This window comes from Rhincodon typus, chromosome 28 (assembly GCF_021869965.1).
Source record: "Rhincodon typus isolate 14 chromosome 28, sRhiTyp1.1, whole genome shotgun sequence".
Lineage (NCBI taxonomy): Eukaryota > Metazoa > Chordata > Chondrichthyes > Orectolobiformes > Rhincodontidae > Rhincodon > Rhincodon typus.
This window is the reverse complement of record NC_063359.1, coordinates 30379984-30391789: the sequence shown is the minus strand read 5'-3', so window position 1 is coordinate 30391789 and position 11806 is coordinate 30379984. Positions and strand designations below refer to the sequence as shown.

Here is an 11806-nt window from a genome sequence, read left to right as displayed (position 1 = left end):
GCCTCATCCTGGGAGCAGATGCGGCGGAGGCGAAGGAATTGGGAATATCGTGATCATCAAGGTATCAGCTTCTGAGCTGGTGAAGGATACAGGAGACAGTTTTAATGGTGCATCTTCTGAGGGGTCTGTGGCTTTGTCCTCAGAGGTGGAGGACGTGTTGGCTAGAGGGGCATATTTCTTCATGCAATGGCTGTGTGGATGCCTTCAAATTTTTTGAGTTCCGCCAAGAGCAACGGCATGTTGGGATTCCCCGTGGTGGAAATGGGAGAGCAGTGCAGTATTTGACAATCATTCTTACTTGAATGGTAAGACATGGAGGTCTCAGCATTACCAAATGAGCAATCGTGGTTCTTTCCCAGTCATGCAAGGATTTGCTTCTCAGAGGGGTGAGCAGATGAATGTCAAGCACCCTAACACCTGTCAAGGCCCTCTCTGGGAATGTAGGTTTCAAAACACAAACAAATAAACTAGGATTTCGTTGAACAATGAAGCAGGCTCGAGGGCAGAATTATCTACACCTGCTCCTATTTGAATACTCACATACTGATTTCTACTGCAGTGAGGCTAAAGAAGGGATTGAGTGAGATGAACACCTGGCACACATGTTGGTGCAAGTAGATAAAAGCTGATGAGGAATCCTGAATTAGTGAGTAGGAAAAGCAGAGGGCGGGAAAGATTGAAAGTTTGGGGGTTTGGTGTGCGTGAGAACCATTCAGGTGTGATGCTGATACATCTGTAATAGTTGTTGATCACAAGAGAGTTGGGTACAGTGGCAAAGTTATAGTGACTGTGAGATAGCAGAGAGAAGATGGTGGCACTTAGCATTGCAGAGAACAGAATATCTTTAACATTCCTCCTGCATCACTGGGCATTCTTCCAGCCCACTGAACAGGGTGATAACTTGGGAACAGTCTAGCAGAGTCTGGTGTCATTATCTCCTCTGGCATTACTGAGGAAAGAGAAGGGCCTTTCTGGCCATCACACCATATATAAAGTTCCTGTCAGCAAAGTAGGGTACCAATTTGCCTCTATCTGCCATCCTTGTCATGTTTCACACACTGGAACCAAGTGCAGAATTTTCTTAACTCCTGAATGACATGGGCATTAGAAAGCCAATTGGTGCAATATAGTCAGAGTGAAAAAATGAGATTTTCAACACTGAGAAATTGGTGTCCTATTTGCAAGCATCAATATCTCATCATACCCAATCTTGCCGGATTTATATGCAATTTGCTATTTTCCCAGGCAGTGGAGAGAAACCAGATGGCAACAATTCTCGACATGAAAGTCTGAATGGGTACCTGGCAGCTGCAACTCAGGGTGCCCATCTTGGCCAATATTTCACGTCATCTTAGAGCAAGCTCCATTGGCACCCTCCATCTACGGAGGTTGGTATTGGCAAAACACCAGCCTCACCACATCACCAAGGCACATGTTGGACTCACTTTTAATACAGTTCAGCACTTCAATATGTTAGAGCTCATTGACACCTTATATTGCAATGTTGTTGCCAGGCTACTTTTTGCACAACATCAGGCACCCATCTCATGCATTGAAACTAAGATCTTAGATTCCTTTTTGGCACTAATTCACATTGAGTCTACTTGGATGCTCAGATCATCTCTACCTTTCCTTGCTTTTCTTTTACCCTTTAGCGTACACAGATAGTTAAGCAATTTGTCATGTTAGGCAACCAAGGCAAACAGTCAGGGGAGATGTCCTTCATCAATCAGGAAAGGTGGTGTGACCTAAGTGAGTAGGAAGTACGGAGGGCAGTTGTTTGGCAGGATCAGCTGGGTGGGAGCCCTTGAGGGAAGATTGTGGATGCAGTATTAACAGTGTTAGACCATGATCTTTAGTGGGAAATGGGTACAATGGCAGATTTACTTTCAGATAGCATAGAGAAGATGATAGACTTACCCTTACTGTGCATTTCTCCAGACAGCGGGCATTGCACCCAACCCAGCTGGCAGCATTTGTCATGGTGCACAACTGATTTTTATACATAGAACCCTCGGCATGAACACAGAAGATCCCAGCACTGACAATCATTTTGCTGTTGCTAAGCACAGGATAGGGTGAGAGTGGCACCATGGAGTTGTGGTGTGTATTTAATGAGGTGAAACAGCGGAGAATTGTGTGAAGTAACTTGCTAGAGCTCACAGCAAGAAACCCTTCATGAAACTTCCCAAAATTGATCCTTATTCGATGTTTGGCATGAGTCAACCCTATGAAGATTTTGCACTCTTTGAACTGGTGCACAATTGGGATTGAAATATTGTACCAGCAGCAGGTAATGTGATGGCAATATAATATAACATAATACTGAAAGGACTCAGCACCAACAAGCACAAGAGCAGTGTAGTGCATACTTACTGAAATGGACATTGTAAGATTGCACAAGAAAACTTGCTTGAGCTCTCAAAGAGAAACCATCCATTAAACACCTCAAAATTGACACTTAGCCAAATTTTGGGGAAATTCAGCCCATGTTTCTACCCATTATACAATGAAAGAATATATTAATCAAGATTCCAGTATCAAGATTTCAGTAAGAAGTTAATCAGATTGAATTGACTTAACTTTGGCTGCACCCTAATCTATTTGATGGTGTCGGTTCTAATTTTAGTAGTTTTCATATATCCACATTTTACGTTTGTAGGTCACCCTCGTAAAGAATTATCAAACCCGTGCAGCAGTGCTGAGCAAAGCAGTACCAAAAGTGGACCCTGCACCAATAGTGCATCCAAAACGCTACCAGAAGGTGAGATGGTTGTTTTTTATGTCCACTCTTTATAAAGCTACTATGCTTATTACTCAATGCTTCTTTCTTTAGTGATGCAGTGTGCTATAACATGGATAAATGTGTGATCTTTGTTTCCACTACAATCCACAACTATGCAATTAAAGTTCCTGTTAAAGAGATCTATGTGTAACATTCAGTAACAACCCAGTACGAGTACATGAATTTGCAGCATCTTTTTGGTTCCTCTGCAGCCTTTCCACAGCCTTTATAACAATTTTGACAGCTTTCCTCTCATCAGTGTAATACAGGAAATTTACTGAAGCACTTGATCCCATGACTTGCACAATTTAAAGATATTACACACTTTACCGATACCGAGGGGCATGATATAATGTGGATAACACAAAGATTGGCCGAGTGGTTGACAGTGAGGAGAAAGTCTTACATTACAAGAGCATATACACAAATTGATCAGGTGGTCAGATGGAATTTAACTCTGATAATTGTGAGATGATGTGCTTTGGAAGAAGTGATGAGGAAGGACTCAATGAATGGTTGGACACCAGGAAGTTCAGAGAAACAAAGGGATATTGGGGTGCTTGTCCACAAATCCCTGAAGATGGCATGAAAGGTTAATGAAGTGGCTAAGAAGGCATATGGGACACTTGCCTTTATCAGTCGAGGCATAGATAGTCAGAGCAGGGAGGTTATGTTGGAGCTGTGCAGAACTTTGGAGTACTGTATGCTGTTCTGGTTACTGCCCTTTAGGAAGATCCTGATTACACCGGAGTGTCTGCAGAGGAGGTTCACCAGGATGTTGCCTGGGATAGAGCACTTTAGCAATGAAGAGGGGCTGGATAAGCACTGGTTGTTTTCTTTGGAGCAGAGAAGGTTGAGGGAGCTCCTGATAGAGGTGTATAAGATTATGAAGGGCGTGGATAGAAAGCAGCTGTTCTCCTTAGGCTCAATATCAAGGTGGCATATTTTTAAGGTGAAAAGCAGGAGGTTTAAGGCGAGTTCAGGAAAATTGTTTTTACCCAGAGAATGATGGGGGTTTGGAATGCACTGCCTGGGAGGGTAGCAGAGAAGGGTAACCTGACAACCTTTAAAATTGCAAATTTAACAGCTCTTGGATCATGTGCTGGAAAGTAGGACCAGTCTAAATGTAGCATAGTTTTGGCAGTACAGAATTGATGGGCTGAAGTGTCTCACAGTTCTGTACTGTATGATTCTACAATTCTATACAGACTTCACAGAATGTTGAGACTTTACCTTCCTCCTGGCTGTCTCTCCCCATTATGTGATTCCAATCCTCCCCTCCTATCCTCTTGTACTATTCTGTAATTCCAGTGCCCAGCCTCCTGTCCTCCCCTCCCATCCCCATAGTCTCTAACCCTGTGTCTAGGCTTCAATAATTGAGGGCTGTTCTCTACCAGCCATGATTTAATCAAAGTTTCTTCTGGATTGTGCTGTTTGTGCAGTGGTAACTCCACTGAAATGAAGCCTGAGGCCCTATTTGGTGACATCTCAAGCCTCAGTATTCAGATGGCAGGTACATATCAAAATTTCCACCCTGTATTCTTTACTTTTACTGTAAATCTGTAGTTCTTGCTGATATTGTAAACTGTCTAATGACCAGACTTGGACAGCTGTTATTCACATTTCAGGCCTGACTGATTCCAACTTCCACATCTGAACTCAGCACAATATAGCATCTGTATCCAGATGCAGTTGTTAGGACTTTCCAGCGATATAAACTACTTTAATTCCAACAAAAATTATTACTGTATAATATTCATTTAAGTCTCTAAAATTGATAAAAGGCTGAATAAATTGAAATAATTTCATACTTAATGTTTTCTCCCTCCCTCACCAAATTTTGTTTAAAGAATCATACGAATTTTAAAACACAGATGACTATTCAGTTCTATTCAATTATTCATATGTTCCTTTCCCTGTACTTTCCTGAATCATTTTAAATTTTAATTTTCCACTTATTTATCCTTCACCATTGACCACAGCTTGCACCTTTAATGCCCTTGTTTCGACACTACTATCTCTCACCATTACAGTTCCCCTTGTATAATTCAAACCTTCTGTAAAGACTGTATATTTTGTTATATTTCTGTATTTTTGATTGTCGGGGTGAATGCGAAAAGATCTGTTTTAAAAACCGAGAATTGTAGAAGGGATTGCTGTACTTTTAAAAAAGCAAGTTATCGGTAGGCAGCACAGTAGTTCCGTGGTTAGCACTGCTGCCTCATGGCACCAGAGATCCAGGTTTGATTTCACACTCAAACAACTGTATGGAGTTTGCACATTCTCCCTGCGTCTGCATGGGTTTCCTCTGGGTTCTCTGGTTTCCTGCCACAGTCCCAAGATGTGCAGGTTAGGTGGATTGGCCAGGCTAAATTACCCAGTGTCCAGGGATGTGTAGGTTAGGTGGATTAGCCATGGGAAATGTAGGGTTACAAGGGGTAGGGTAGGGGAGTGAGTCTGGCTGAAATGCCCTTCAGAAGGTAAGTGTGGACTTGATGGGCCAAATGGCCTTGCTTCTACACTGTAGGGATTCTAAGCCTAAGTATTTATTGTAAGTGTTGTTTGCTCAACCAGACAAACTGGTACCATGAGTGTATATAAATGAAATTCAACCAGCAACAATTAGCTGATTAGTCTGTGGAGCTTTGACCAGTTGTTAATAACAAAGGCCTTCTGCTTACCAACAACGACATAATTGGCTCCTCTAGCTGAAGCTACCAGAACTCCGGAAAGGGAGATTCTGACTTTCTTTTAAAAAGTATGTAAAGCCTTAAAAAAGCCAGTTTATTTTGCCTCGCCAGTTATTGTAAGGTATGGCTTTAAACCAATTCCTCAGAGACTTTATAAGGACTAGTCTGTCTATACCTCCTGCAAGCAAGTGAAAGTACCTGGTAAAGTTAAATTGAGGAGCAACAAATCCTAGTAAACCAGAAGGATCAACTCAGCAAAACCTCGGGACAGGGACCATTGAACTGCCTTCCCACTCCACCCATAATAGCAATGTTTTTCTATGTCTGTCTGGTAATGTGTACTGAGGGAATTTTATGAGGGGTTAGTTAGTTAGAGTTTTAACTAGCAGCATTTACGTCAACAGTTCATAGTTGTTTCCCTGTTTTTGTAATAATAGTCATTTTTGTTGAATACAGAAACTTAGTCCATGCTTTATGTCAACCTGAGTTTATAAAGACAGAAAAATTGACACATCACACTTTTAAGTTCGGAGTTTTGTGCATTTGTTGTTGTATTGGTCTTGTTATCTGAAATCCATTCGAACTGGATCATGTCCTGCTTTACCATATCTCCATTACACAGCCCAACCACTCTACCATTTCAGGATAATCCTAGAGGACAAGGACAACTCACAAATTCTTTACTCTATGTCACATTTTGTCCTCAAAACCTCTTCCTCAACCCCCTTAACATCGTATCTAGCTTCAAGAATGAGTATGCCATTACACTTTTCCATCTCCAAGTTTGAGATTATGTAGATTCTTCATGTACCTCCTAGCCATTGCCCTTAATCCTTCATTTACTTAGGCCTGACCCTCAGAATCTGTGTGCTTCCCTCTCTTTCTCTCCGCCTTGACATGCTGTTCCACAGGACAGATCTCCTGTCTCCTACCAAACAATTATGCCTGAATCCATACCCATGCCAGCGTGATAAGTTGTTGAGGCGGGTACATTAACAACATTTAAAAGGCATTTGGACAAATACATGGATAAGAAAGGCTTAGAAGGATATAGGCCAAGTGCAGGGAAATTGGAAAGTAGTTTCCAAATTATAATGCTTGTATTTTATCTCTACACCACTCAGTCTTGGCTATCAATTGTGATGTGTTTTTATGTTATGTGCAGCAATTAGAACAAGGACCTTTTGTTTAAAGATATACAATACAATAAATACTCCCAATACCATTGCTATGAGTTTGACTGTAGACAAAAGCCGCAATTTTAATTTGGAAGACCAAAACTGCTGCTCATTTTTGAGGGGAGATGTCATTTGGGAATTTTTATATTACTTCAGACACAGTTTTATTTCTCAATGTTTCAGTGAGATGGAAATTTGGGCAGTGAATACTATGATTTCTCAGTGCTATCTATTGAATATGTTACAGATAGTCACTCAAACAATTTTTTTTTTTAAAAACTGCTTTGCAAATCCCTTTCCCCAACCTGGCTTCATGGCCAAAAGGATGTCTTTCTGTGAATATTAAAGACTTACCACTGGATGGCTCCCAATTTTTTTTATGTTTTAATCAAGGTTAGGTGGTAAAAAGGGTAAAAAAAAAAGTCTCCAGTTAGCCTGAGAATATGTTGGCATCAGTGGTAGCAAAGGGATCCCCATAACAGACATCATGTAGCGTGTCCACTGGTTGAACAAATAGAGGACAAACAGCTCAATAGAGCAGTTTTTAGGATGTGTGGCTAAATTTTAAAATAAGTATTAATGTTTTCTTTTTAAAAACTACAGGCAGGGTTTGCATCTTGGATCCACAGAAACAATAAGAATTTCCTTCAGGTTTAATTCTGGTTCAATGAAACAGAGGGAACAAATTTCTCTCAGTTATTCATTTTATCCTTGGAGGGGAGGATGATATTGCATTTATTTATATAGAGTTTGATGGATACAGAGCAGTGCTGTTATGCATGGGATAATCCACCTTGTATTACAAAGCATTAATTCACATGAGAGTTGAGAAAATGCAAGTCTGTTAGTTTTAAATAATGTTTAGGAGCATAAGGATTCTTTGCTTTATCATGTCCTTGGTTTGGTATTTTTGCTTATTCCTGATGGCATGTCACTGAAGGGAGAAATAAAGCCTTTGAATTTGGGTCATACCATCTGACCAGAGATGTAATATATTATAAGATTGTGCCTCATAACTTCACTGCAGTGAAGTAATATTGATATCCTTCTCAGTCTAATGATGTAAGGTGAGAGTGAATCTCTGCTGTTGTCTGTCATATAAATATGCATCTCAAATCTATCAAACAACACCATTAAACTGCAAAGACGATAGTTAAATGCTTTAGAACAATGATTTAAAACTCAAAATTAGATTAACATGGTAATTTTCTGATTAACACATATCATTCTTTATTTAAGCATTCCTTTTGTTTTCTGTGTAGGAAAAACTGTTAGAGTACTCTGCATTTATATTAGAAAATAATGCTCATACAAGAAGATTAATGATTCCAATGCAATCACACTAGGATTATCAAATAAAATGTGCAGTCCATTGCTACAAACTCCATGTCTACACACAGATATTGTGATATATTCAAGCAGGAACTACAACAGCATATACTTAAAAAGTGAAGCAAACAATCTCCATGAATGTTGTACCCAGTGGGACAGACTGAGGTTACGAATTGGGTCGCCAACCTTATTAAGATTTCCCAAGGTCTTAGTGCCTGCTGCTTAAAAAATATTGGGATTATTAATTCAAGTGACATTTACCTTCAACTAAGGTATTTAATAGAGTGAGTTAATGTGGATAGGGATGGAGACAAAGAGCAAGGGACAAACAAGACCAAAATAATTCACCTAATTATCCAAGTAGGATGTATACGTGGTTATAATTCTGAATAAGAAAATAATTTCACACTATGCATAATCTACTTCAATGCAAATTTCACTAGAGTAATTATTTTAAACTACAAGTCTCAATTCGTTTAAGTGTATTACTTCAAATTGCAAAGTATAAACAGTTTGGAATGCAATATGGCATAAATGAAATGTTACAGGCTGATTTTATTAGTCTGCTACATGCATTCATTACACAGATTTAAAGGCATTGAATGGGAACAAAATAGATGAGGGAAATTTAAAAATAAATTAGAATCTTCAAAACTGTTGTCGTTGGAATATTCTTTGAAAGAAACAGGCTGTTTCCATTCAAAATATCTCAGCGTGTTACATTTTTCAATTCCTAGGACACCAAGAATGTGCGTGCACCATTAGCATATGTCAGTAATCATTTTACAAGTTGCCTGTCAGCCCAAGGCTGTTCTACCAGGTGAAGTCAAGGAAAGAACACGACCCTTCAATGTTCAGCAGATTGTGTGAATCACTGGAGATCTGAGGGGGCATCTTATACACTGTACTCAATCCCTCACCCTCTCTATCTTTACCTCCACTTTTCTGAGAATTACAAAACTGCTGGAATACAACCATCTGCATTTCTTAATGATGGTGCTTAAGTCTATCCTGAATAAAGTAGATGACAACAATGCCAGTGATCAACAGATAGAGAATGTGTTTGGCTTCTTTAAGGATCAGGCCTGGATGCGCACTGTATCATAGTGCCAGTATTAAATTGTGGAATTCAGAATTACTAAGTATACAATGGAAACTGACAGCTATATCACCAACGTAGCTACAGTGAAATTCAGTACCTTATCAGATTAACAGAAAAAACTGAACAGTTTAGTACAATGCTTTGGAATACTGGTGTACTGCATTAATATAGAGTTATAGTCCATGCATTCCCTAGCAATGCTGAGTTTTTAGTCTCAGCTGCAGTGTTACCTTGTGGGGTCCAACTAGGAAAGGAAGGGAAAATCAGAGGGCAAACCGTATCCAGGATAGTCATCACTGGGGAAGGCCTTAGTCCAGATCATGAAAAATGCTGTCAGACAGAATAGTAGAGGCAAATCATAGTCTTCAAAACAGGATTAGATAATTATCTGAAGAGAAAACATTTACAGTGCTACAGGGAAAGGATAGCGGTTGAGACAAACTAAATTGCTCTCACAGAGAACTAGCACATACAGTAGGCCAAATGGCATCCTTCTGTCATGTAACCAATTCTTCAGCCACCCTATTTACTGAAGATATGTGAACTGGTCAGAAATGAGAGTAAGGAATAAAACAATGCAGAAATGATTAACCAACAGAATAATTCACAAAAGGAAAATAAATATATCGTTAAAATTAAATAATCAAAATCAAAATAGATTTCCAAATTTCTGGCTGACCGTCATTAAATTGCCGTGAGTTTTTGCATCATTTAAACTAAAAAGTGAATTCAGAATGTTATATCAGCCTATCAAGAAAGGTCATTATAAATGTCATTGTAAATCTCAAAGGGAAACTACAATTGGTTAACTGTAAGAATTTTTAAAGCTTCCCTGTCATCCTGTATCACTGTGACTATAAAAAAAATCACCATTACAAATTGGATCTTTTTCTATCCCTGCAAGCAGTGTCAACCTCCATGTTAGACGTCTTCATTATATGAGCAGTTAACCTGCAATTTAATTAATAGGCAACATAGACAAACAACATTTTCAGTCTCTTCCTTTGTGCAGTATTATTTCACAAGACTAGTCCTTCTGATCCATGTTTACACATACAATTCACCAGCTATTACCAGTCAAATCTATCTAGTTAATATGAGAACTATTTATTTGCAATATATCTTCCTTCCAATTCAGTTTTATATTTTCATGAATTACTTTAATGTTCAGTGCCTGGAAATCAAATCAGATATTTTAATGAAAAAACCAGAAACATTAAGAAAAGGCAGGTGTCGCGTCTGTTAGAAAAGAAGCGGAATAGTTGCAGTATTATTTAAAATCAATATTTACATCACAACTTAAGTCACTAAAATCTGCCAGCCAGGTTTTATAATTTTCTACTGACTTAATTAATTGCTCAACAGCTAAGGAAATATGTATGAAATATATTTGTTAAGATTTATCTTGCACCTGTGAAGAATAGAGCAACTTGAATTGACCATGATCACCATGTGACTATCTATCTGAGACAAATATAATTTAAAAAGTGTTACTTGATATAGGATGTGACAAATGGAGTCCCCAGGAGTCTGTGCTGAGGAACTGTTTAGAATTTGCAAAAATCCCATGGATGAGGGGATTAAAGGCAGAGTAGCTAAATTTGCAGGCGATACCAAGATAGATAGGAAAGTATGTTATGAAGAAGACATAAGGAAGTTGTAGAGGACATAGATAGGATGAGTGAGTGAACAATAATCTGGCTGATGGAGCACAATGTGGGAAAATGTGAAGTTGTTCACTTTGGCAAGAAGAATAAAAAAGCAGGTTTTTACTTAAATGGAGAATGACTCCTAAATACTGAGGTACAAAAGGTCATGCATGAGTCACAAAATGTAGGTTCACAGGTATAACATGAAATCAAGAAGGCTTCTGGGATATTATCCTTTATTACAAGAGGAGTTGAATGTAAAACTGAGAATGTTATGCTTCACTTATACAAGGCATTGCTGAGATCACATCTCAAATACTTTGGGCAATTTTGGTTTCCTTATTTAAGGAAGAATGTAAATACATTAGAAGAGATTTACTAGATTGATATCTTGAATGAATGAAGGATATCTTTATTAAATAAACATAAAGAATTATGGATACTGAAAATTTGAAACAAAACCAGAGTGCTGGAGAAATACAGCAGGTCTGGCACAGTCTGTAGAGGGAGAACAGAGTTGATGTTTTGAGTCTAGTGACACGCCTCTGTACAGATGCTGCTGGACCTGCTGTGTTTCTCCAGCACTCTCTGTTTATGTTTTTCCCTCTTTTTGGTTTCTTCACCATCTGCTGCAGACTCGGTCTAGTGTGGGGACAGGGATGCTAGGTGGTGATCATGAGGAGATTTCTTTGCCATGTTTGATCTGAGACTTGTGGGCTCCCGAACGAATGTTGAGGATTCTCAGAACACCTCCATCTGACTGGAATGGCGATGATGATATCTGGGACATCGTCTATAAAGTATGATACCATGAGTATGACAATGCCAGGCTGACACTTGATTGGTTTGTGAGACAGCTCTCCTGATTTTAACACTTGCCCCCAGATGTTAGCAAGAAAGACTTTGCAGGGTCAACAGGGTAAGGTTTGCCATTGTTGATTCTAATGCCAAGTTCGATACCAGGAAATTTGTTCAGTTTCATTTCTTTAAGGTAGTTTATTGGTTTGATATAACTGAATGACATGCTTGGCCATTTTAGAGGTCAGTTAAGACTCAAACACATTGCTGTG

The 11806-nt window shown here is 39.0% G+C and overlaps 1 protein-coding gene across 6 annotated transcripts in view; it reads left to right on the top strand.

Annotated features, from left to right (window-relative positions):
* The window catches only part of cfap77 (cilia and flagella associated protein 77), a 177883-nt gene that overhangs the window by 152652 nt on the left and 13425 nt on the right, over positions 1 to 11806 (top strand). For all 6 annotated transcript variants that reach the window (XM_048613676.1, XM_048613674.1, XM_048613673.1 and 3 more), the window contains one exon: positions 2663 to 2764. In XM_048613676.1, coding sequence (XP_048469633.1) covers positions 2663 to 2764 — 102 coding nt within the window. The remainder of the gene's footprint in view (positions 1 to 2662; positions 2765 to 11806) is intronic.